The following is a 23,236-nucleotide window of genomic DNA, read 5'->3' on the forward strand; positions in this document are numbered from 1 at the left end:
CGTGTGTCTGCGCTCTCCCGTCCGCCCTGGCCAGCGTGTCAGCGCATTCCTGTCTGCCCTGGCCAGTGTGACTGCGCATTCCCGTCTGCCCTGGCCAGTGTGTCCGCGTTCTCCGGTCCGCTCTGGCCAGCGTGTCTGCGCATTCCCGTCTGCCCTGGCCAGCGTGTCTGCGCATTCCCGTCTGCCCTGGCCAGTGTGTCTGCGCATTCCCGTCTGCCCTGGCCAGTGTGTCCGCGCTCTCCAGTCCACCCTGGTCAGTGTGTCCGCGCTCTCCCGTCCGCCCTGGTCAGTGTGTCTGCGCTCTCCGGTCTGCCCTGGCCAGTGTGTCCGCGCTCTCCAGTCCGCCCTGGTCAGTGTGTCCGCGCTCTCCGGTCCACCCTGGTCAGTGTGTCTGCGCTCTCCAGTCCGCCCTGGTCAGTGTGTACGCGCTCTCCAGTCCACCCTGGTCAGTGTGTCTGCGCTCTCCGGTCCGCCCTGGTCAGTGTGTCCGCGATCTCCGGTCCGCCCTGGTCAGTGTGTTGGCGCTCTCCGGTCCACCCTGGTCAGTGTGTCAGCGCTCTCCGGTCCGCCCTGGTCAGTGTGTCGCGCACTTCCGTCCTCCCTGGCCGGTGTGTCTGCGCTCTCCAGTCCGCCCTGGTCAGTGTGTCCGCAATCTCCGGTCCGCCCTGGTCAGTTTGTCGGCGCTCTCCGGTCCACTCTGGTCAGTGTGTCTGCGCTCTCCGGTCCGCCGTGGTCAGTGTGTCGGCGCTCTCCGGTCCACCCTGGCCAGTGTGTCTGCGCATTCCCGTCTGCCCTGACCAGTGTGTCCGCGCTCTCCAGTCCGCCCTGGACAGCGTGTCCGCGCATTTCCATCCACCCTGGTCAGTGTGTCCGCGCTCTCCGGCCCACCCTGGTCAGTGTGTCTGCGCTCTCCGGTCCGCCCTGGCCAGCGTGTCCGCGCATTCCCGTCCGCCCTGGTCAGCGTGTCTGCGCTCTCTGGTCCGCCCTGGCCAGCGTGTCTGCGCATTCCCGTCTGCCCTGGCCAGTGTGTCTCCGCTCTCCGATCCGCCCTGGTCAGTGTGTCCGCACTCTCCACTCCCGTCTGCCCTGGCCGGCGTGTCCGTGCTCTCCGGTTCGCCCGGTGTGTCCGCGCTCTCGGATCCGCCCTGGCCAGCGAGTCTGCGCATTCCCGTCTGCCCTGGCCAGTGTGTCCACGCATTCCCGTCTGCCCTGGCCAGTGTGTCCACGCTCTCCCGTCCGTCCTGGCCAGTGTGTCTGCGCATTCCCGTCTGCCCTGGTCAGCGTGTCCGCGCTCTCCCGCCGCCCTGGCCAACGTGTCTGCGCATTCCCGTCCGCCCTGGCCAACGTGTCTGCGCATTCCCGTCTGCTCTGGCCAGTGAGTCCGGCTCTCCGGTCCGCCCTGGCCAGTGTGTCCGCGCTCTCCCGTCCACCCTGGTCAGTGAGTCCGCGCTCTCCGGTCCGCCCTGGCCAGTGTGTCCACGCATTCCTGTCTGCCCTGGCCAGTGTGTCCGTGCTCTCACGTCCGCCCTGGCCAGTATGTCCGCGCTCTCCTGTCCACCCTGGTCAGTGAGTCCGCGCTCTCCGATCCGCCCTGGCCAGTGTGTCTGCGCATTCCTGTCTGCCCTGGCCAGTGTGTCTGCACTCTCACGTCCACCCTGGCCAGTATGTCCGCGCTCTCCGGTCCATCCTGGCCATTGTGTCTGCGCATTCTCGTCTGCCCTGGCCAGTGTGTCCGCGCTCTCTGGTCCATCCTGGCCAGTGTGACTGCGCATTCCCGTGTGCCCTGGCCAGTGTGTCCGCGCATTCCCGTCCGCCCTGGTCAGTGAGTCCGCGCTCTCCGGTCCGCCCTGGTCAGTGAGTCTGCGCTCTCCGGTCCGCCCTGGCCAGTGTGTCCGTGCTCTCCGGTCCGCCCTGGCCATTGTGTCTGCGCTCACTGGTCCTTCCTGGTCAGTGTGTCCGTGCTCTCCAGTCCACCCTGGCCAGTGTGTCTGCGCTCTCTGGTCCATCCTGGCCAGTGTGACTGCGCATTCCCGTCCGCCCTGGTCAGTGTGTCTGCGCTGTCCAGTCCGTCATGGCTAGTGTGTCTGCGTATTCCCGTCTGCCTGGCCAGTGTGTCTGCGCTCTCCAGTCCGCCCTGGCCAGTGTGTCTGCGCTCTCTGGTCCGCCCTGGCCAGTGTGTCTGCGCTCTCCAGTCCGCCCTGGTCTGTGTATCTGCGCTCTCCGGTCCGCCCTGGTCAGTGTGTCCGCGCTCTCCAGTCCGCCCTGGCCAGTGTGTCTGCGCTCTCCAGTCCGCCCTGGTCTGTGTGTCTGCGCTCTCCGGTCCGCCCTGGCCAGCTTGTCCGCTCTCTCTGGTCCGCCCTGGCCAGTGTGTCCGCGCTCTCCGGTCCGCCCTGGCCAGTGTGTCCGCGCTCTCCGGTCCGCCCTGGCCAGTGTGTCTGCGCATTCCCGTCCGCCCTGGCCAGTGTGTCTACGCATTCCTGTCTGCCCTGGGCAGTGTGTCCGCTCTCTCACGTCCGCCCTGGCCAGTATGTCCGCGCTCTCCGGTCCATCCTGGCCAGTGTGTCTGCGCATTCTCGTCTGCCCTGGTCAGTGTGTCCGTGCTCTCCGGTCCATCCTGGCCTGTGTGACTGCGCATTCCCGTCTTCCCTGGCCAGTGTGTCCGTGCTCTCCGGTCCGCCCTGGTCAGTGTGTCTGCGCATTCCCGTCTGCCCTGGCCAGTGTGTCTGCGCATTCCTGTCCCCCCGATCAGTGTGTCCGCGCATTCCCGTCCCCCCTGGCCAGTGTGTCCGCGCTCTCCGGTCCGCCCTGGTCAGTGTGTCTGCGCATTCCCGTCTGCCCTGGCCAGTGTGTCTGCGCATTCCTGTCCCCCCTGATCAGTGTGTCCGCGCATTCCCGTCCCCCCTGGCCAGTGTGTCCGCGCATTCCCGTCCCTCCTGGCCAGTGTGTCTGCTCATTCCCGTCCCCCCTGGACAGTGTGTCTGCACTCTCCCGTCTGCCCAGGCCAGCATGTCCACGCTCTCTGGTCCGCCCTGGCCAGTGTGTCTGCAAACTCCCGTCCGCCCTGGCCAGCGTGTCCGCGCTCTCTGGTCTGCACTGGCCAGTGTGTCTGCGCTCTCCAGTCCGCCCTGGCCAGTGTGTCCGCGCTCTCCAGTCCGCCCTGGCCAGTGTTTCTGCGCTGTCCAGTCCGTCCAGGTGAGTGTGTCTGCGCTCTCTGGTCCGCCCTGGCCAGTGTGTCCGCGCTCTCCAGTCCGCCCTGGCCAGTGTTTCTGCACTGTCCAGTCCGTCCTGGTCAGTGTGTCTGCGCTCTCCGGTCTGCCCTGGCCAGTGTGTCCATGCTCTCCGGTCCCCCCTGGCCAGTGTGTCTGCGCATTCCTGTCCCCCCGGCCAGTATGTCTGCGCATTCCCGCACCCCCGGCCAGTGTGACTGCGCATTCCTGTCCCCCCTGACCAGTGTGTCCGTGCATTCCCGTCCCCCCTGGCCAGTATGTCTGCGCATTCCCGTCCCCCGGACAGTGTGTCTGCACTCTCCCGTCCGCCCTGGCCAGCGTGTCCGCGGACTCCCGTCCGCCCTGGCCAGTGTGTCTGCACACACCCGTCCGCCCAGGCCAGCATGTCCGCGCTCTCTGGTCCCGCCCTGGCCAGTGTGTCTGCACACTCCCGTCCGCCCTGGCCAGTGTGTCCGCGCTCTCCAGTCCGCCCTGGCCAGTGTGTCTGCGCTCTCCAGTCCGTCCTGGTCAGTGTGTCTGCGCTCTCTGGTCTGCCCTGGCCAGCATGTCGGCGCTCTCTGGTCCGCCCTGGCCAGTGTGTCTGCGCTCTCCAGTCCGCCCTGGCCAGTGTGTCCGCGCTCTCCAGTCCGCCCTGGCCAGTGTTTCTGCGCTGTCCAGTCCGTCCTGGTCAGTGTGTCTGCGCTCTCCGGTCTGCCCTGGCCAGTGTGTCCGCGCTCTCCGGTCCACCCTGGTCAGTGTGTCTGCGCATTCACGTCCCCCCTGGCCAGTGTGTCTGCGCATTCCTGTCCCCCCGGCCAGTATGTCCGCGCATTCCCGTCTCCCCTGGCCAGTGTGTCTGCGCATTCCCGTCCCCCTGGACAGTGTGTCTGCACTCTCCCGTCTACCCTGGCCAGTGTGTCCGCGCACTCCCGTCTGCCCTGGCCAGTGTGTCCGTGCTCTCCGGTCTGCCCTGGTCAGTGTGTCTGCGCATTCCCGTCTCCCCTGGCCAGTGTGTCTGCGCATTCCTGTCCCCCCGGCCAGTATGTCTGCGCATTCCCGTCCCCCCGGCCAGTGTGACTGCGCATTCCTGTCCCCCCTGACCAGTGTGTCCGTGCATTCCCGTCCCCCCTGGCCAGTGTGTCTGCGCATTCCCGTCCCCTTGGACAGTGTGTCTGCACTCTCCCGTACGCACTGGCCAGCGTGTCCGCGCACTCCCGTCCGCCCTGGCCAGTGTGTCTGCACACACCCGTCCGCCCAGGCCAGCATGTCCGCGCTCTCTGGTCCGCCCTGGCCAGTGTGTCTGCACACTCCCATCCGCCCTGGCCAGCGTCTCCGCGCTCTCTGGTCCGCCCTGGCCAGTGTGTCTGCGCTCTCCAGTCCGCCCTGGCCAGTGTGTCCGCGCTCTCCAGTCTGCCCTGGCCAGTGTGTCCGCGCTCTCCGGTCCACCCTGGTCAGTGTGTCTGCGCATTCCTGTCCCCCCGGCCAGTATGTCCGCGCATTCCTGTCCCCCCTGGCCAGTGTGTCTGCGCATTCCCGTCCCCCTGGACAGTGTGTCTGCACTCTCCCGTCTACCCTGGCCAGTGTGTCCGCGCACTCCCGTCCGCCCTGGCCAGCGTGTCCGCGCTCTCTGGTCCGCCCTGGCCAGTGTGACTGCGCATTCCTGTCCCCCCTGACCAGTGTGTCCGCGCATTCCCGTCCCCCCTGGCCAGTGTGTCTGCGCATTCCCGTCCCCCTGGACAGTGTGTCTGCACTCTCCCGTCTATCCTGGCCAGTGTGTCCGTGCACCCCCGTCCGCCCTGGCCAGCATGTCCGCGCACTCCCGTCCGCCCAGGCCAGTGTGTCTGCACACACCCGTCCGCTTTGGCCAGCGTGTCCGCTCTCTCTGGTCCGCCCTGGCCAATGTGTCTGTGCTCTCTGGTCCGCCCTGGCCAGTGTGTCTGCGCACTCCTGTCCACCCTTGCCAGTGTGTCCATGCTCTCCCATCTGCCCTGGCCAGTGTGTCGGCACACTCCCATCTGCCCTGTCCAGTGCATCCACGCTCTCCAATCCATACTGTCCAGTCCACCCTGTCCGGTGTGTACCCCTCTCGTCTGTCCTAATGCATCTGGCCACTCTGTCCCGTCTAGTGCTTATGGCCCTGACCACTCTGTCCCAACCAGTGTTTATGGCTCTGGCCATTCGCCAAATCATGACTGTCCCGCCCATTGTGCCTGGCCCTGGCCTCCTGGACCCGTCCACTGTGTCTGGCCCTGGCCTCCCGGTCCTGTCACATGTGCCTGGCCCTGGCCTCCCAGTCCCGCCCACTGTGTCTGGCCCTGGCCTCCCGGTTCTGTCACATGTGTCTGGTCCTGGCCTCCCGGTCCCTTCCACTGTGTCTGGCCCTGGCCTCCCGGACCCGTCCACTGTGTCTGGCCCTGGCCTCCCGGTCCTGTCACATGTGTCTGGCCCTGGCCTCCCGGTCCTGTCACATGTGTCTGGCCCTGGCCTCCCAGTCCCTTCCACTGTGTCTGGCCCTGGCCTCCCGGACCCGTCCACTGTGTCTGGCCCTGGCCTCCCGGTCCTGTCACATGTGTCTGGCCCTGGCTTCCCAGTCCTGTCACATGTGCCTGGCCCTGGCCTCCCAGTCCCTTCCACTGTTTCTGGCCCTGGCCTCCCGGTCCTGTCACATGTGTCTGGCCCTGGCCTCCCAGTCCTGTCACATGTGCCTGGCCCTGGCCTCCCAGTCCCTTCCACTGTGTCTGGCCCTGGCCTCCCGGTCCTGTCACATGTGCCTGGCCCTGGCCTCCCAGTCCCTTCCACTGTGTCTGGCCCTGGCCTCCCGGACCCGTCCACTGTGTCTGGCCATGGCCTCCCGGTCCTGTCACATGTGCCTGGCCCTGGCCTCCCGGTCCCGCCCACTGTGTCTGGCCCTGGCCTCCCGGTCCTGCCCACTGTGTCTGGCTCTGGCCCTGGCCTCCCGGACCCGTCCACTGTGTCTGGCCCTGGCCTCTCGGTCCCATCACATGTGCCTGGCCCTGGCCTCCCGGTCCTGTCACATGTGTCTGGTCCTGGCCTCCCGGTCCCGCCCACGGTGTCTGGCCACGGCCTCCCGGTCCCGCCCATTGTGTCTGGCCATGGCTTCCCAGTCCTGCCCACTGTGTCTGGCCCTGGCCTCTCGGTCCCGCCCACTGTGTCTGGCCCTGGCCTCCGGTCCTGCCCACTGTATCTGGCCCTGGCCTCCCGGTCCCGCCCACTGTGTCTGGCCCTGGCCTCCCGGTCCTGCCCACTGTGTCTGGCCATGGCCTCCCAGTCCCGCCCACTGTGTCTGGCCCTGGCCTCCCGGTCCCTTCCACTGTGTCTGGCACTGGCCTCCCGGTCCCTTCCACTGTGTCTGGCCACGGCCTCCCGGTCCCGCCCACTGTGTCTGGCCACGGCCTCCCGGTCCCGCCCACTGTGTCTGGCCCTGGCCTCCCAGTCCCATTACATGTGCCTGGCCCTGGCCTCTCGGTCCCGTCACGTGTCTGGCCCTGGCCTCCTGGTCCCGCCCACTGTGCCGGGCCCTGTCCCGCCCACTGTGCCGGGCCCTGACCACTCTGTCCTGCCTACTGTGTCTGGCCTTTCTGTCCTGTCTTGTCCACTGTGTCTGACCTGACCACACTGTCCTGCCCAGTGTGTCTGTCTACTCTGTCCTGCCCAGTGTGTCTGACCCTCCTGTCCTGCCCCGTCACATGTGTCTGGCCCTGGCCTCCCCGGCCCTTCCACTGTGTCTGGCCCTTGCCTTCTGATCCTGCCCACTGTGTCTGGCCCTGACCACTCTGTCCTGCCCACTGTGTCTGGCGCTGACCACTCTGTCCTGCCTAGTGTGTCTGACCCTCCTGTCCCGTCCACTGTGTCTGACCCTGGCATCCCGGTCCAGCCCACCGTGCCTGGCCCTGGCCTCCTGGTCCCGTCACATGTGTCTGGCCCTGGCCTCCCGTTCCCTTCCACTGTATCTGGCCCTGGCCTCCCGGTCCCGCCCACTGTGTCTGGCCCTGGCCTCCCGGTCCCTTCCACTGTGTCTGGCCATGGCTTCCCGGTCCCTTCCACTGTATCTGGCCCTGGCCTCCCGGTCCCTTCCACTGTGTCTGGCCCTGGCCTCCCGGTCCCTTCCACTGTGTCTGGCCCTGGCCTCCCAGTCCCGTCACGTGTCTGGCCTGACCTTCCGATCCCTTCCACTATGTCTGGCCCTGGCCTCCCCGTCCCTTCCACTGTGTCTGGCCCTGGCCTCCCCGTCCCTTCCACTGTGTTTGGCCCTGGCGTTCTGATCCCGCCCACTGTGTCTGGCCCTGACCACTCTGTCCTGCTCAGTGTGTCTGGCACTCCTGTCCTGTCCTGACCACTGTGTCTGGCCCTGACCACTCTGTCCTGCTCAGTGTGTCTGGCCCTCCTGTCCTGTCCTGTCCTATCACTGTGTCTGGCCCTGACCACTCTGTCCTGCTCAGTGTGTCTGGCCCTCCTGTCCTGTCCTGACCACTGTCTGGCACTGACCACTCTGTTTTGCCCAGTGTGTCCAACCCTCCTGTCCTGTCCAGCATGTCCAACCCTCCTGTCCTGTCCACTCTGTCCTGCCCAGCGTGTCCAACCCTCCTGTCCTGACCACTCTGTCCTGCTTAGTGTGTCTGGCCCTCCTGTCCTTTCCTGTCCTGTCCTGACCACTGTCTGGCACTGTCCACCCTGTCCTGCCCAGTGTGTCCAACCCTCCTGTCCTGTCCACCCTGTCCTACCCAGTGTGTCCAACCCTCCTGTCCTGTCCACTCTGTCCTGCCCAGTGTGTCCAACCCTCCTGTCCTGTCTTGTCCACTGTGTCTAGCCCTGGCCTCTCTGGTATGTGGATTATTCCGGGTGGGGGTTGGGATCCAGGCTCTAGACCAATCAGAGAGCTGAGCGGTGACTCACCAAATAAGGAGCGGCCGCGCCATAAAAGGAAACATTGTGTCTTTATATGGTGGAAATAGTGCCGGATGTACGCCCCATCACTTCCCTCCGCCTGCCGTCCTCAGCTCCCCCACAAGAGCAGTGGATTCCGTGGATTTCGGGGACACTGCAGCCTGGGGGTGGGTGGGGGAAGGGGAGGGGAAACAGCATTTTGGCGAGGGGTCAGTGAGGGTCTGGTTGAAGAGAGCGTGCAGCTAGCCCGGTACTATTTTAATGTGTGGTGTGGTTGGGAGTGATGCGGCTGAGGTTTCCTTTCCCGGTGTCTCCGGGTTCTACATTGTAGACAGCGTCCTCCGGATTAGACCGTGACCACGGGCAGCCCGGGACAGACCGGGATAAGGTCCGGGAGGACAGCCCCGGACAGACCGCGATAAGGTCCGGGAGGACAGCCCCGGGACAGACCGGGATAAGGTCCGGGAGGACAGACCGGGATAAGGTCCGGGAGGACAGCCCCGGGACAGACCGGGATAAGGTCCGGGAGGACAGACCGGGATAAGGTCCGGGAGGACAGACCGGGACAGACCGGGATAAGGTCCGGGAGGACAGCCCCGGGACAGACCAGGATAAGGTCCGGGAGGACAGACCGGGATAAGGTCCGGGAGGACAGCCCCGGGACAGACCGGGATAAGGTCCGGGAGGACAGCCCCGGGACAGACCAGGATAAGGTCCGGGAGGACAGACCGGGATAAGGTCCGGGAGGACAGCCCCGGGACAGACCGGGATAAGGTCCGGGAGGACAGCCCCGGGACAGACCGGGATAAGGTCCGGGAGGACAGACCGGGATAAGGTCCGGGAGGACAGCCCCGGGCAGACGGGGACTAGACCGGGAGGGCAGACGGGGACTAGACCGGGAGGGCTGACCGGGATAAGGTCCGAGGGGACAGACCCGGACTAGACCGGGACTAGACCGGGGGGACAACCCCGGACCGGGGGGGACAGACCGGGACTAGACCGGGTAAAGGACTAGGACGGGCCGGGAATATTTGAAGACCAGAACCAGACTAAGAGCGGGGATACATTGGAGTAGAGCGGGTCTGGACCGGGGTAAAACCGGGACAAGTGGCCCCGATAGGGAACAAGGAGAGAGCGGCTCTGAGTGTCGGGGTCCAGACCTGGACAGTCTGGGATAGACCGGGATAGACCGGGACAGGGGCCGCTCTCCCCCGCCCCCCGGGGGCCATGCTGCAGAATCCAGCCGGTGCCGCTCCTCCTGAACCCAACAGCTCTTCGTCGTCACCGGCGGGCAGCCTGCAGCCAGCGGCTCCGGGCACGGGTCCAGGCCCAGGCCCAGGCCCGGGCCCCCAGGCAGCCGCCGCTGCAGTTCTGGTGTCCCGGGACAGAGAGGCCCCACTGCCAGGGCCCCCTTACAGCTGCTCGGAGCCCAGCAGCGACGAGGACGAGGAGCTGGTGGTGGCCCCGGCCCCGGGCCCGGGCCCGCTCGATAGACGGGGGGTCAAGAGGCGTCTCTCCGACCTGGAGGCGGCGGCGGCGGCGGGCCTGGCGGGTGTGAGCGGACACGGCCCGGGGCTAGAGCCTGGTCCCGGGGGCCTAGCGGCGACTGGAGGCTATGGGGCTACGTCGGCCCCAGGAGGGACTGCACCAGGAGCCGGACTAAAACCTGGCAAGAAAACCAGGGGGAGAGTGAAGATTAAAATGGAATTTATCGATAACAAACTGAGGAGGTACACGACCTTCAGTAAGAGGAAGACCGGCATCATGAAGAAGGTGAGTCTGAGAGAGAGGGACTGACTCCTGACCCAGAGAGTGGGGGAGAAGTGACTCCTGACCCAGAGAGTGGGGGTGCCGGGAGGGGGAGAAGTGACTCCTGACCCAGAGAGAGGGGGTGCCGGGGGAGGGAGGAGTGACTCCTGACCCAGAGAGAGGGGGTGCTGGGGGAGGGAGGAGTGACTCCTGACCCAGAGAGTGGGGGTGCCGGGGGGGGGGGGGGGGGGAGAAGTGACTCCTGACCCAGAGAGAGGGGGAGAAGTGACTCCTGACCCAGAGAGTGGGGGAGAAGTGACTCCTGACCCAGAGAGTGGGGGTGCCGGGAGGGGGAGAAGTGACTCCTGACCCAGAGAGAAGGGGTGCCGGGGGAGGGAGGAGTGACTCCTGACCCAGAGAGAGGGGGTGCCGGGGGAGGGAGGAGTGACTCCTGACCCAGAGAGTGGGGGTGCCGGGGGAGGGAGGAGTGACTCCTGACCCAGAGAGTGGGGGTGCCGGGGGAGGGAGGAGTGACTCCTGACCCAGAGAGAGGGGGTGCCGGGGGAGGGAGGAGTGACTCCTGACCCAGAGAGTGGGGGTGCCGGGGGAGGGAGGAGTGACTCCTGACCCAGAGAGAGGGGGTGCTGGGGCAGGGAGGAGTGACTCCTGACCCAGAGAGTGGGGGTGCCGGGGAAGGGAGGAGTGACTCTTGACCCAGAGAGTGGGGGAGAAGTGACTCCTGACCCAGAGAGAGGGGGTGCTGGGGGAGGGAGGAGTGACTCCTGACCCAGAGAGTGGGGGAGTAGTGACTCCTGACCCAGAGAGAGGGGGTGCCGGGGGAGGGAGGAGTGACTCCTGACCCAGAGAGTGGGGGTGCTGGGGGAGGGAGGAGTGACTCCCGACCCAGAGAGTGGGGGTGCTGGGGGAGGGAGGAGTGACTCCCGACCCAGAGAGTGGGGGTGCCGGGGGAGGGAGGAGTGACTCCCGACCCAGAGAGTGGGGGTGCCGGGGGAGGGAGGAGTGACTCCCGACCCAGAGAGGGGGGGTGCTGGGGGAGGGAGAAGTGACTCCTGACCCAGAGAGAGAGGGAGAAGTGACTCCTGACCCAGAGAGAGGGGGTGCTGGGGGAGGGAGGAGTGACTCCTGACCCCGAGAGAGGGGGAGAAGTGACTCCTGACCCAGAGAGTGGGGGTGCTGGGGGAGGGAGAAGTGACTCCTGACCCAGAGAGTGGGGGTGCCGGGGGAGGGAGAAGTGACTCCTGACCCAGAGAGTGGGGGTGCTGCGGGAGGGAGGAGTGACTCCTGACCCAGAGAGAGCAGGTGCCGAGGGAGGGAGGAGTGACTCCTGACCCAGAGAGTGGGGGAGAAGTGACTCCTGACCCAGAGAGAGGGGGTGCCGGGAGGGGGAGAAGTCACTCCTGACCCAGAGAGAGGGGGTGCCGGGAGGGGGAGAAGTGACTCCTGACCCAGAGAGAGGGGGTGCTGGGGGAGGGAGGAGTGACTCCTGACCCCGAGAGAGGGGGAGAAGTGACTCCTGACCCAGAGAGTGGGGGTGCTGGGGGAGGGAGAAGTGACTCCTGACCCAGAGAGTGGGGGTGCCGGGGGAGGGAGAAGTGACTCCTGACCCAGAGAGTGGGGGTGCTGCGGGAGGGAGGAGTGACTCCTGACCCAGAGAGAGCAGGTGCCGAGGGAGGGAGGAGTGACTCCTGACCCAGAGAGTGGGGGAGAAGTGACTCCTGACCCAGAGAGAGGGGGTGCCGGGAGGGGGAGAAGTCACTCCTGACCCAGAGAGAGGGGGTGCCGGGAGGGGGAGAAGTGACTCCTGACCCAGAGAGAGGGGGTGCCGGGAGGGGGAGAAGTGACTCCTGACCCAGAGAGAGGGGGTGCTGGGAGGGGGGGGGGGGGAGAAGTGACTCCTGACCCAGAGAGAGGGGGAGAAGTGACTCCTGACCCAGAGAGTGGGGGAGAAGTGACTCCTGACCCAGAGAGTGGGGGTGCCGGGAGGGGGAGAAGTGACTCCTGACCCAGAGAGAGGGGGTGCCGGGGGAGGGAGGAGTGACTCCTGACCCAGAGAGAGGGGGTGCCGGGGGAGGGAGGAGTGACTCCTGACCCAGAGAGTGGGGGTGCCGGGGGAGGGAGGAGTGACTCCTGACCCAGAGAGTGGGGATGCCGGGGGAGGGAGGAGTGACTCCTGACCCAGAGAGAGGGGGTGCCGGGGGAGGGAGGAGTGACTCCTGACCCAGAGAGTGGGGTTGCCGGGGGAGGGAGGAGTGACTCCTGACCCAGAGAGAGGGGGTGCTGGGGCAGGGAGGAGTGACTCCTGACCCAGAGAGTGGGGGTGCCGGGGAAGGGAGGAGTGACTCCTGACCCAGAGAGTGGGGGAGAAGTGACTCCTGACCCAGAGAGAGGGGGTGCTGGGGGAGGGAGGAGTGACTCCTGACCCAGAGAGTGGGGGAGAAGTGACTCCTGACCCAGAGAGAGGGGGTGCCGGGGGAGGGAGGAGTGACTCCTGACCCAGAGAGTGGGGGTGCTGGGGGAGGGAGGAGTGACTCCCGACCCAGAGAGTGGGGGTGCTGGGGGAGGGAGGAGTGACTCCCGACCCAGAGAGTGGGGGTGCCGGGGGAGGGAGGAGTGACTCCCGACCCAGAGAGTGGGGGTGCCGGGGGAGGGAGGAGTGACTCCCGACCCAGAGAGTGGGGGTGCCGGGGGAGGGAGGAGTGACTCCCGACCCAGAGAGGGGGGGTGCTGGGGGAGGGAGAAGTGACTCCTGACCCAGAGAGAGAGGGAGAAGTGACTCCTGACCCAGAGAGAGGGGGTGCTGGGGGAGGGAGGAGTGACTCCTGACCCAGAGAGAGGGGGAGAAGTGACTCCTGACCCAGAGAGTGGGGGTGCTGGGGGAGGGAGAAGTGACTCCTGACCCAGAGAGAGGGGGTGCTGGGGGAGGGAGAAGTGACTCCTGACCCAGAGAGTGGGGGTGCCGGGGGAGGGAGAAGTGACTCCTGACCCAGAGAGAGGGGCTGCCGGGGGAGGGAGGAGTGACTCCTGACCCAGAGAGTGGGGGTGCTGCGGGAGGGAGGAGTGACTCCTGACCCAGAGAGAGCAGGTGCCGAGGGAGGGAGGAGTGACTCCTGACCCAGAGAGTGGGGGAGAAGTGACTCCTGACCCAGAGAGAGGGGGTGCCGGGAGGGGGAGAAGTGACTCCTGACCCAGAGAGAGAGGGGGTGCCGGGAGGGGGAGAAGTGACTCCTGACCCAGAGAGAGGGGGTGCCGGGAGGGGGAGAAGTGACTCCTGACCCAGAGAGAGGGGGTGCTGGGAGGGGGAGCAGTGACTCCTGACCCAGAGAGAGGGGGTGCTGGGAGGGGGAGAAGTGACTCCTGACCCAGAGAGAGGGGGTGATGGGAGGGGGAGCAGTGACTCCTGACCCAGAGAGAGGGGGTGCTGGGAGGGGGAGAAGTGACTCCTGACCCAGAGAGAGGGGGTGATGGGAGGGGGAGCAGTGACTCCTGACCCAGAGAGAGGGGGTGCTGGGAGGGGGAGAAGTGACTCCTGACCCAGAGAGAGGGGGTGCTGGGAGGGGGAGAAGTGACTCCTGACCCAGAGAGAGGGGGTGCCGGGGGAGGGAGGAGTGACTCCTGACCCAGAGAGAGGGGGTGCCGGGAGGGGGAGAAGTGACTCCTGACCCAGAGAGAGGGGGTGCCGGGAGGGGGAGAAGTGACTCCTGACCCAGAGAGAGGGGGTGCTGGGAGGGGGAGCAGTGACTCCTGACCCAGAGAGAGGGGGTGCTGGGAGGGGGAGAAGTGACTCCTGACCCAGAGAGAGGGGGTGATGGGAGGGGGAGCAGTGACTCCTGACCCAGAGAGAGGGGGTGCTGGGAGGGGGAGAAGTGACTCCTGACCCAGAGAGAGGGGGTGCTGGGAGGGGGAGAAGTGACTCCTGACCCAGAGAGAGGGGGTGCCGGGGAGGGAGGAGTGACTCCTGACCCAGAGAGTGGGGGTGCCGGGGGAGGGAGGAGTGACTCCTGACCCAGAGAGTGGGGGTGCCGGGGGAGGGAGGAGTGACTCCTGACCCAGAGAGAGGGGGTGCCGGGGGAGTGAGGAGTGACTCCTGACCCAGAGAGAGGGGGTGCCGGGGGAGGGAGGAGTGACACCTGACCCAGAGAGAGGGGGTGCCGGGGGAGGGAGGAGTGACACCTGACCCAGAGAGAGGGGGAGAAGTGACTCCTGACCCAGAGAGAGGGGGTGCTAGGAGGGGGAGAGGTGACTCCTGACACAGAGAGAGGGGGTTCTGTGGGAGGGAGAAGTGACTCCTGACCCAGGGAGAGGGGGTGCTTGGGGAGGGAGAAGTGACTCCTGACCCAGGGAGAGGGGGTGCTTGGAGAGGGAGAAGTGACTCCTGACCCAGTGAGTGGGGGTGCCGGGGGAGGAGGGAGTGACTCCTGACCCAGTGAGTGGGGGTGCCGGGGGAGGGAGGAGTGACTCCTGACCCAGTGAGTGGGGGTGCCGGGGGAGGGAGGAGTGACTCCTGACCCAGTGAGTGGGGGTGCCGGGGGAGGGAGGAGTGACTCCTGACCCAGTGAGTGGGGGTGCCGGGGTAGGGAGGAGTGACTCCTGACCCAGTGAGTGGGGGTGCCGGGGGAGGGAGGAGTGACTCCTGACCCAGTGAGTGGGGGTGCCGGGGGAGGGAGGAGTGACTCCTGACCCAGTGAGTGGGGGTGCCGGGGGAGGGAGGAGTGACTCCTGACCCAGTGAGTGGGGGTGCCGGGGGAGGGAGGAGTGACTCCTGACCCAGTGAGTGGGGGTGCCGGGGGAGGGAGGAGTGACTCCTGACCCAGAGAGTGGGGGTGCCGGGGGAGGGAGGAGTGACTCCTGGCCCAGAGAGTGGGGTTGCCGGGGGAGGGAGAAGTGATTCCTGACCCAGGAAGGGGCGGGGGGGGGAAGGAGTGACTCCTGACCCAGAGAGATGGGGTGCTGGGGGAGGGATGAGTGACTCCTGACCCAGAGAGAGGGGCAGAAGTGACTCCTGACCCAGAGAGTGGGGTGCCGCGACAGGGAGAAGTGACTCGTGACCCAGAGAGTGGGGGTGCCGTGGGAGGGAGGAGTGACTCCTGACCCAGAGAGAGGGGGTGCCGGGGGAGGGAGGAGTGACTCCTGACCCCAGAGAGTGGGGGTTCCGGGGGAGGGAGGAGTGACTCCTGACCCAGAGAGTGGGGGTGCCGGGGAAGGGAGGAGTGACTCCTGACCCAGTGAGTGGGGGTGCTGGGGGAGGGGAGGAGTGACTCCTGACCCAGAGAGTGGGGGTGCCGAGGAAGGGAGGAGTGACTCCTGACCCAGAGAGTGGGGGTGCTGGGGTGGGGGGGGGGGGGAGAGAAGTGACTCCTGACCCAGAGAGGGGGTGCTGGGGGAGGGGGGGAGAGAAGTGACTCCTGACCCAGAGAGTGGGAGTGCTGGGGGAGGGGGAGGAGTGACTCCTGACCCAGGGAGTGGGGGTGCTGGGGGAGGGGAGGAGTGACTCCTGACCCAGAGAGAGGGGTTGCTGGGGGAGGGGAGGAGTGACTCCTGACCCAGGGAGTGGGGGTGCTGGGGGAGGGGAGGAGTGACTCCTGACCCAGGGAGTGGGGGTGCTGGGGGAGGGGAGGAGTGACTCCTGACCCAGGGAGTGGGGGTGCTGGGGGAGGGGAGGAGTGACTCCTGACCCAGGGAGTGGGGGTGCTGGGGGAGGGGAGGAGTGACTCCTGACCCAGAGAGAGGGGGTGCTGGGGGGGGGGAGGAGTGACTCCTGACCCAGAGAGAGGGGATGCTGGGGGAGGGACAAGTGACTCCTGACCCAGAGAGAGGGGGAAAAGTGACTCCTGACCCAGAGAGAGGGGGTGCTGGGGGGGGAGGAGTGACTCCTGACCCAGAGAGAGGGGATGCTGGGGGAGGGACAAGTGACTCCTGACCCAGAGAGAGGGGGAGAAGTGACTCCTGACCCAGAGAGAGGGGGTGCTGGGGGGGGAGGAGTGACTCCTGACCCAGAGAGAGGGGATGCTGGGGGAGGGACAAGTGACTCCTGACCCAGAGAGAGGGGGAGAAGTGACTCCTGACCCAGAGAGAGGGGGTGCTGGGGGAGGGGAGGCGGGGAGAAGTGACTCCAGGCCCAGAGTGTGGGGGTGCTGGGGGAGGGAGAGGGTGAAGTGACTCCTGACCCAGAGAGTGGGGGAGGGAAGTGTCTCCTGACCCAGAAAGAGGGGCTGCTGGGGTGGGAGAGGGAGAAGTGACTCCTGATCCAGAGAGAGAGGGGGTGCTGGCAGGAGAGGGGGAGAAGTGACTCCTGACCCAGAGAGAGGGGGTGCTGGCATGGCGGGGGGTGGGAAGGGGAGGGGGAGAAGTAACTCCTGACACAGAGAGTGGGGGTGCTTGCGGGGCGGTGGAGAGAAGTGTCTCCTGACCCAGAGAGTGGCGGAGGGGGGGAGGGGAGGGGGAGAGAAGTGTCTCCTGACCCAGAAAGAGGGGGTGCTGGGGGTGGGAGAGGGAGAAGTGACTCCTGATCCAGAGAGAGAGGGTGCTTGGAGAGGGAGAAGTGACTCCTGACCCAGAGAGAGGGGGTGCTGGGGGAGGGGGTGGAGAGAAGTGACTCCTGTCCCAGAGGGAGGGGGTGCATGGTGGAGGGAGGGAAAGTGAATGAGATGTGACTCCTATTCCAGAGAGTGGGGGTGCTGATGGAGGGAGAGAGAGAAATGACTCCTGTTCCACTCTGGCTCTCTGGGATAGGAGAGGGGGAGGGAGGAGGAGTGAAATGATTCCCATCCCAAGGAGAGGTGGTGCTGAGGGAGGGAGCGAGAGCGAGAGCAAGAGGTGACTTTTGTCCCTGAAAGAGTGGGTGCTGGCAGAGAGAGAAAGAAGTGACCCTTGTCCCGGAGAGTGGGGGTGCTGGCAGAGGGACAGCTGTGACACCTGTTGCAGAGAGAGGGGGTGCTGGTAGTGGAGAGAGGGGGTGCTGGAGAGAGAATAGAATTCTGGTGGAGTGAGGGAGAGTGACAGAGAAAGAAGTGACTTGTGTTCCCCAAAGTGTCAGTTTATGAACATTTGAAAGACAGCAGAAAACAAGTAGGGAGTTTTAAGATGGAAGAAATTGGTCTATTTCTCCACAGTTGATTGAAGGTGGCAATACTGATGGCAGAGCTGTAGGTAAAGCATGCAATGTCCTCTGCTTTGTTAATAGGTGCATTGATTTCAAGAGCAAAGAATTGATGTCTAAGCTACTTGTCAGACCATACCTGGAGTACTGTGTATGTTTCTGCGGACCACACTATGGGAAAGTATTTGAGAAACTTCCCTCTTGAAAAGGATGAAGGATTTAAATTTAAATGGTATAGATTGAAGTGATCTGCAGAAAAGTAAATGTGATAGAAGTAAGAACCTTTCAAAGTGCATAGTTTAGATCTGCAGTGGACTGTCTCTAAGTGTGGTGAAGACAGTAGGCATTCAAGAGGATGTGTCTCTTTAAATAATGTGCAAGAGTTTTGGGGGGCAAAAAGGTAGGCATATGATCCTTAGTAATGGTCTATTTGATAGCTGTTGCAGTCTTTGCAGGGTTATGGGTGGAAAGATGCTGGAGTGTGAACTGGATGAGGGAGGTGAGGCTGGGAAGGGAGAATGGTGCTTAAGGTGGAGGAGAAAGGAGTGGAAGTTGAAACTGGGAGACAGTGGGATATGGAGGATAGAGAAAGTTGTGGGAGGTGTAGCTAGGGCCTGGAAGGGGGATTTGAAATATGGTTTGGAGGTTACTATGCAGCTGATGCTGTATCATGTCAGTGGGAGATAATGCTGAAAATGTGTTGCTGGAAAAGCACAGCAGGTCAGGCAGCATTCAAGGAGCAGGAGAATCGATGTTTCGGGCATGAACCCTTCAGGCCCTAGCTACACCTCCCACAACTTTCTCTATCCTCCATATCCCACTGTCTCCCAGTTTCAACTTCCACTCCTTTCTCCTCCACCTTAAGCACCATTCTCCCTTCCCAGCCTCACCTCCCTCATCCAGTTCACACTCCAGCATCTTTCCACCCATAACCCTGCAAAGACTGCAACAGCTATCAAATAGACCATTACTAAGGATCATATGCCTACCTTTTTGCCCCCCAAAACTCTTGCACATTATTTAAAGAGACACATCCTCTTGAATGCCTACTGTCTTCACCACACTTAGAGACAGTCCACTGCAGATCTAAACTATGCACTTTGAAAGGTTCTTACTTCTATCACATTTACTTTTCTGCAGATCACTTCAATCTATACCATTTAAATTTAAATCCTTCATCCTTTTCAAGAGGGAAGTTTCTCAAATACTTTCCCATAGTGTGGTCCGCAGAAACATACACAGTACTCCAGGTATGGTCTGACAAGTAGCTTAGACATCGATTCTCCTGCTCCTTGGATGCTGCCTGACCTGCTGTGCTTTTCCAGCAACACATTTTCAGCTGATCTCCAGCAACTGCAGTCCTCACTTTCTCCAGTGGGAGATAATGCCCTGGTTCTATATGGTGATTGCAGTACAGGTACAAGCACTGGAGAGTCATATCTTTGTGGCTCTTTATAGTCACAGTGTGGGTATAAATGGTATTGTGTTGCTGTCATCCTGTATAGCGACAATGATGTTGAGACCAGCACTCTACATATTGAAGTGTTTCTACATGGTGACTGGTATGGTCTCGGTAGTGGGAGGTAACACATGATTGTCTATATCAATACCACTGTGTACACAGAGGTAACGTTGCAGTGATTCTATATGATGACAGTGGTATTGGTATAGATAGCTGGAAATAATAAGTTGCTCTGATGAACTAGAAAGAATTTGTATCCAGAGCGACCTGATGGGGGAACATTATTGTACAAATGGATATATACTAAAACAGTGCTCCTTGACGGGCCAGACTAGCGGCTTGGGTTTTGAAGAAAAACAATTACTAAAATGTTGGAGTAGATTCCCTTGTTGCTGAAGCGGTGATCTTGAAGAGCTTAGTTCTTTAATCAATGCACTCCTACAGTTGTAGCTCAAACAATTTAAATGTGTATATTTGAAACAATTTTCAGTGATTCAAAAGGTGGAAAACTGATCATTTTCAGTTATGCTTCACATAAGTTGTCCAGATGAATATTCTAGTATAGTGTATTCTTCATGAGAATGAATAAATACTGTGCTTTTGCCTGGGAAGACAAGTTTTGTTTTAAAACAATTGTTAAAAATACCTTAGTTATTGAAACACTGACGCAAGTAGAGTCATAGAATTGTGCAGGGTATACAAACCCTACAGTCCAACTCGTCCAGATTCTCATTAATTTACTCCCATTTACCAATGTTTGGCCCATATCTCTAAACCCTTCCTATTCATATACCCAGCCAGGCGCCTTTTAAATGTAATTGTACGAGCCTCTTCCACTTCCTCTGGCAGTTCATTCCATACGCATGCCACCCTCTGTGAAAAATTTGCCTTTAGATCCCTTATAAATCTTGCCCTTCTCACCTGAAACTTATGACCTCTAGTTTTTGATTCCCCCCTGAGGAAAAGACCATGACTGTTCACCTTGTTCATGCCTCTCATGACCGTATAATCCTCTATAAGATCACCCCTCATCCTCTGCTCCAGGGAAAACAGCCCCAGCCTGTTTAGCCTCTCCCTATAGCTCAAACTTTCCAACCCTGGCAACATTCTTGTAAATCTTTTCTGAATCCTTTCAAGTTTCACACCATCTTTCCTACAGCAGGGGGGCTGAATTGAGTGCAGTATTCCAAAAGTGACCTCACCAATGTTCTCTCCTCGATGTACTAGTCAATAAAGGCAAGCATATCGAGTATCCTGTCTACCTGCGACTCCATCTTCAAGGAACTATGAGCCTGCACGCCAAGGTTTCTTTGTTCGGCAACACACCCCAGGACCTTCCCATTAACTGTGTATGTCATGCCCTGATTTGCTCTGCCAAAATGCAGCACTTCACATGTATCTAAATTAAACTCCATACCCTTTCCTTGGCCCATTTGCTCATCTGTTAAGGTCCTGTTGTACTCTGAGGTAAGCTTCTTTGTGTCTACTACCTCAGCAAACTTACTAATCATCCCTCATTCACATCCAAATAATTTATATAAATGACAAAAAGCAGTGGATCCAGTATTGATTCTTGCTGCACACCACAAGTCACAGGCCTCCAGTCTGAAAAACAACCTTCCATCACCACCACCTGCCTTCTACCTCAAGCTAATTTGGAATCCAAATGGCGAGCTCTCCTTGTATTTCATGTGATCTAACCTTGCTAAATAGTCTGCCATGTGGAACTTAGTTTGTCTGGACTTCAGCAAAGCATTCAACAACGTCCGCTGTGCTCTTTTCATTAATCTTTGTCACTTCTTCAAAAAGCTCTATCAAGTCAGTGAGACACGATGTCCCACGTGCACAGCCGTGTTGATTATCCTTAATCAGTTTTATCCTTTCCAAATACATGTAGGTTCATAGCTCCTTGAAAGTACAGTTGCAGGTAGAAAGGATAATGAAGGTGTTTGATAAGTTTCCCTTTATTGGTCAGAATATTGAGTACAGGAGTTGGGAGGTCATGTTGCAGCTCTACAAGATGTTGGTTAGGCCACTGTTGGAATATTGCATGCAGTTCTGGTCTCCTTCCTATTGGAAGGATATTGTGAAACTTGAAAGGGTTCATAAAAAATTTACAAGGATGTTGCCAGGGTTGGAGGATTTGAGCTATAGGGAAAGGTTGGATAGGCTTGGGACTGTTTTCCTTGGAGGCTGAGGGGTGACCTTTAGAGGTTTATAAAATCATGAGGGGCATGGATCTGTTAAGTAGACAAAATATTTTCCCTGGAGTGAGGGAGTCCAGAACTAGAGGGCAAAGGTTTAGGATGAGAGGGGAAAGATATAAAAGAGACCTAATGAGCAACATTTTCACACAGAAGGTGGTGAATGTATGGAATGGAGCTGTCAGAGCAAGTGATGGAGGCTGGTACAATTGCAACATTTTTAAAAGGCACCTGAATGGGTATATGAATTGGAAAAGTTTAGAGGGATATGGGCCAGGTGCTGGCAAGTGGGACCAGATTAGTTTGGGATATCTGGTCGGCAAGGATGAGAGAGCTCGGCAGGGGGTTGGGAACTGGACGTGTAGTTGCAATGCACAGGAGGATGAGAGTAGGAAGGACAGGGACAGGATTTCAGGATCACAGGAATGTGCTGGTAGATAGCAAAGTGGTTTGAAGTGTGTCTACTTCAATGCCAGAAGTATCTGAAATAAGGTGGGTGAGCTTGCAGCATGGATAGGTACCTGGGACTTGGATGTTGTGGCTGTTTCGGAGACATGGATAGAGCAGGGTGAGGAATGGATGTTGCAGGTTCCAGGGTTTAGATCTTTCATTAAGAATAGGCAAGGTGGTAAAAGAGAGGGAGGCGTGGCCTTGTTAGTCAAGGACAGTACAACGGTGGCTGAGAGAACTTTTGATGAGGACTCGTCTGAGTTAGTGTGGGCTGAGGTTAGAAACAGGAGAGGAGAGGTCACACTGCTTGGAGTTTTTTTATAGGCCTCTGCAGAGTTCCAGGGAGGTGGAAGAGAGGATTATTCTGGGTAGGAGTGAAAGGAACAAGGTGGTCATTAAGGGGGCCTTTAACTTCCCCAACATTGACTGGAAATGCTATAACTGTAGTACATTGGATGGATCAGTTTTTGTCCAATGTGTGCAGGAGGGTTTCCTGACACAGTATGTCGAAGGGCCGACAAGGGGGAGGCCACACTGGATCTGGTGCTTGGTAATGAACCAGGCCAGGTGTTTGATTTAGTTTTAGGTGAGCACTTTGGAGAGAGTGACCATAATTCAGTTACGTTTAGTTTAGCGATGGAAAGGGATAGGTACATGCCACAGGGCAAGAGTTATTGATGGGGCAAAGGCAAGTTTGTGATTAGGCAAGAATTAGGATGCATAGAATGGGGTAGCAAAATGCAGGTGATGCAGACAATGGAAATGTGGAGCTGGTTTAAGGAACTGGTATTGCGTGTCCTTGATAGTTATGTCCCTGTCAGGCAGGGAGGAAGTGCTTAGGTAAGGGAACCGTGGATTACTTCAGAAGTTGTATCTCCTCTTAAAAAGGAGGAGGAGGAGGCTTATGTGTTGATGAGGCAAGATGGTTCAGATGAGGTGATGGAGAGCTACAGATCAGCTAGGAAGGATTTAAAGAGCGAGTTAAGAGCAAAGGGAGGACACAAGCAGTCTTTAGCAAATAGAATAATGGAGAACCCTAAAGCTTCTGTAGGTATGTGAGGAATAAAAGGATGATTTAGGGTAGAAATTGAGCCAATCTAAGACAGAAGTGGGAAGTTGAGTGTGGACCCAGTGAAGATTGGAGAGGTGCTAAACAAACATTTCTCATCGGTTTTCATTCAGGAAAAGGGGAATATTGTAGAGGAGAAGAATGAGGTACGAGATATTAGACGAGAAAGGATCGATGTTAGTTTCAAACAGGTGTTATCAATTCTAGAAGGAGTGAAAGTAGACCAGTCCCCTGGCCGGATGGGATTTATCAGAGGACTCTGGGAAGCTAGGGAGGAGATAGCAGAGCCTTTGGCTTTGATATTTGAGTCGTCATTGTCTACAGATTTCGTACCAGAGGACTGGAGGATTGTAAATGTTGTGCGCGGTAGAGATGACCCAGGTAGTTATAAACCAGTGAGCCTTACTTCTGTTGTAGGAAAGGTTTTGGAAAAGATTATAAGAGATGAGATTTATAATCATCTAGCAAGCAACAATCTGATTTCAGATAGTCAACATGATTTCATCAAGGGCAGGTCATGTCTCTCAAACCTCATTGAGTTTTTTGAGATGGTGACCAAGCATGTAGATGAGGGTAGGGCTGTTGACGTGGTATACATAGACTTCAGTGAAGCCTTTGATAAGGTTCCACATGGTAGGCTGTTGGAGAAAATGCAGAGGCATGGAATTGAGGGTGATTTAGCAGTTTGGATTAGAAACAGGCTTCCTGAAAGAAGGCAGCGAGTGGTGATTGATGGAAAATATTCAGCCTGGAGTCCGGTTACTAGGTCCGGTGTACCACAAGGATCTGTTTTGGGACCACTGCTGTTTGTCATTTTTATAAATGACTTAGACGCAGGCATAGGCGGATGGATTAGTAAATTTGCAGACGACACTAAAGTCGGTGTAGTGAACAGTGTGGAAAAATTTACAGGTTGTAGGGGGACTTGCATAAACTGCAGAATTGGGCTGCGAGGTGGCAAATGGAGTTCAATGCCGCTAAATGTGAGGTGATCCATTTTGGGAAGAATAACAGGATGGCAGAGTATTGGGTCAATGGAAAGATTCTTGGTAGTGTGGATGTGCAGAGGGATCT

At 60.0% G+C, this 23,236-nt stretch overlaps 1 protein-coding gene across 5 annotated transcripts in view; it reads left to right on the forward strand.

Moving 5' to 3' along the window:
- Positions 1–8,994: 8,994 nt before the first annotated feature.
- Positions 8,995–23,236, forward strand: part of LOC122548552 (serum response factor-like) — a 132,843-nt gene continuing 118,601 nt past the window's right edge. For all 5 annotated transcript variants that reach the window (XM_087984463.1, XM_087984466.1, XM_087984469.1 and 2 more), the window contains exon 1: positions 8,995–9,884. In XM_087984463.1, coding sequence (XP_087840589.1) covers positions 9,339–9,884 — 546 coding nt within the window. In that variant the 5' untranslated portion in view covers positions 8,995–9,338. The remainder of the gene's footprint in view (positions 9,885–23,236) is intronic.

This window comes from Chiloscyllium plagiosum, unplaced genomic scaffold, assembly GCF_037043375.1.
Source record: "Chiloscyllium plagiosum isolate Xiang-an unplaced genomic scaffold, Cpla_swu_hap1 HiC_scaffold_3, whole genome shotgun sequence".
NCBI classification, from domain to species: Eukaryota; Metazoa; Chordata; class Chondrichthyes; order Orectolobiformes; family Hemiscylliidae; genus Chiloscyllium; species Chiloscyllium plagiosum.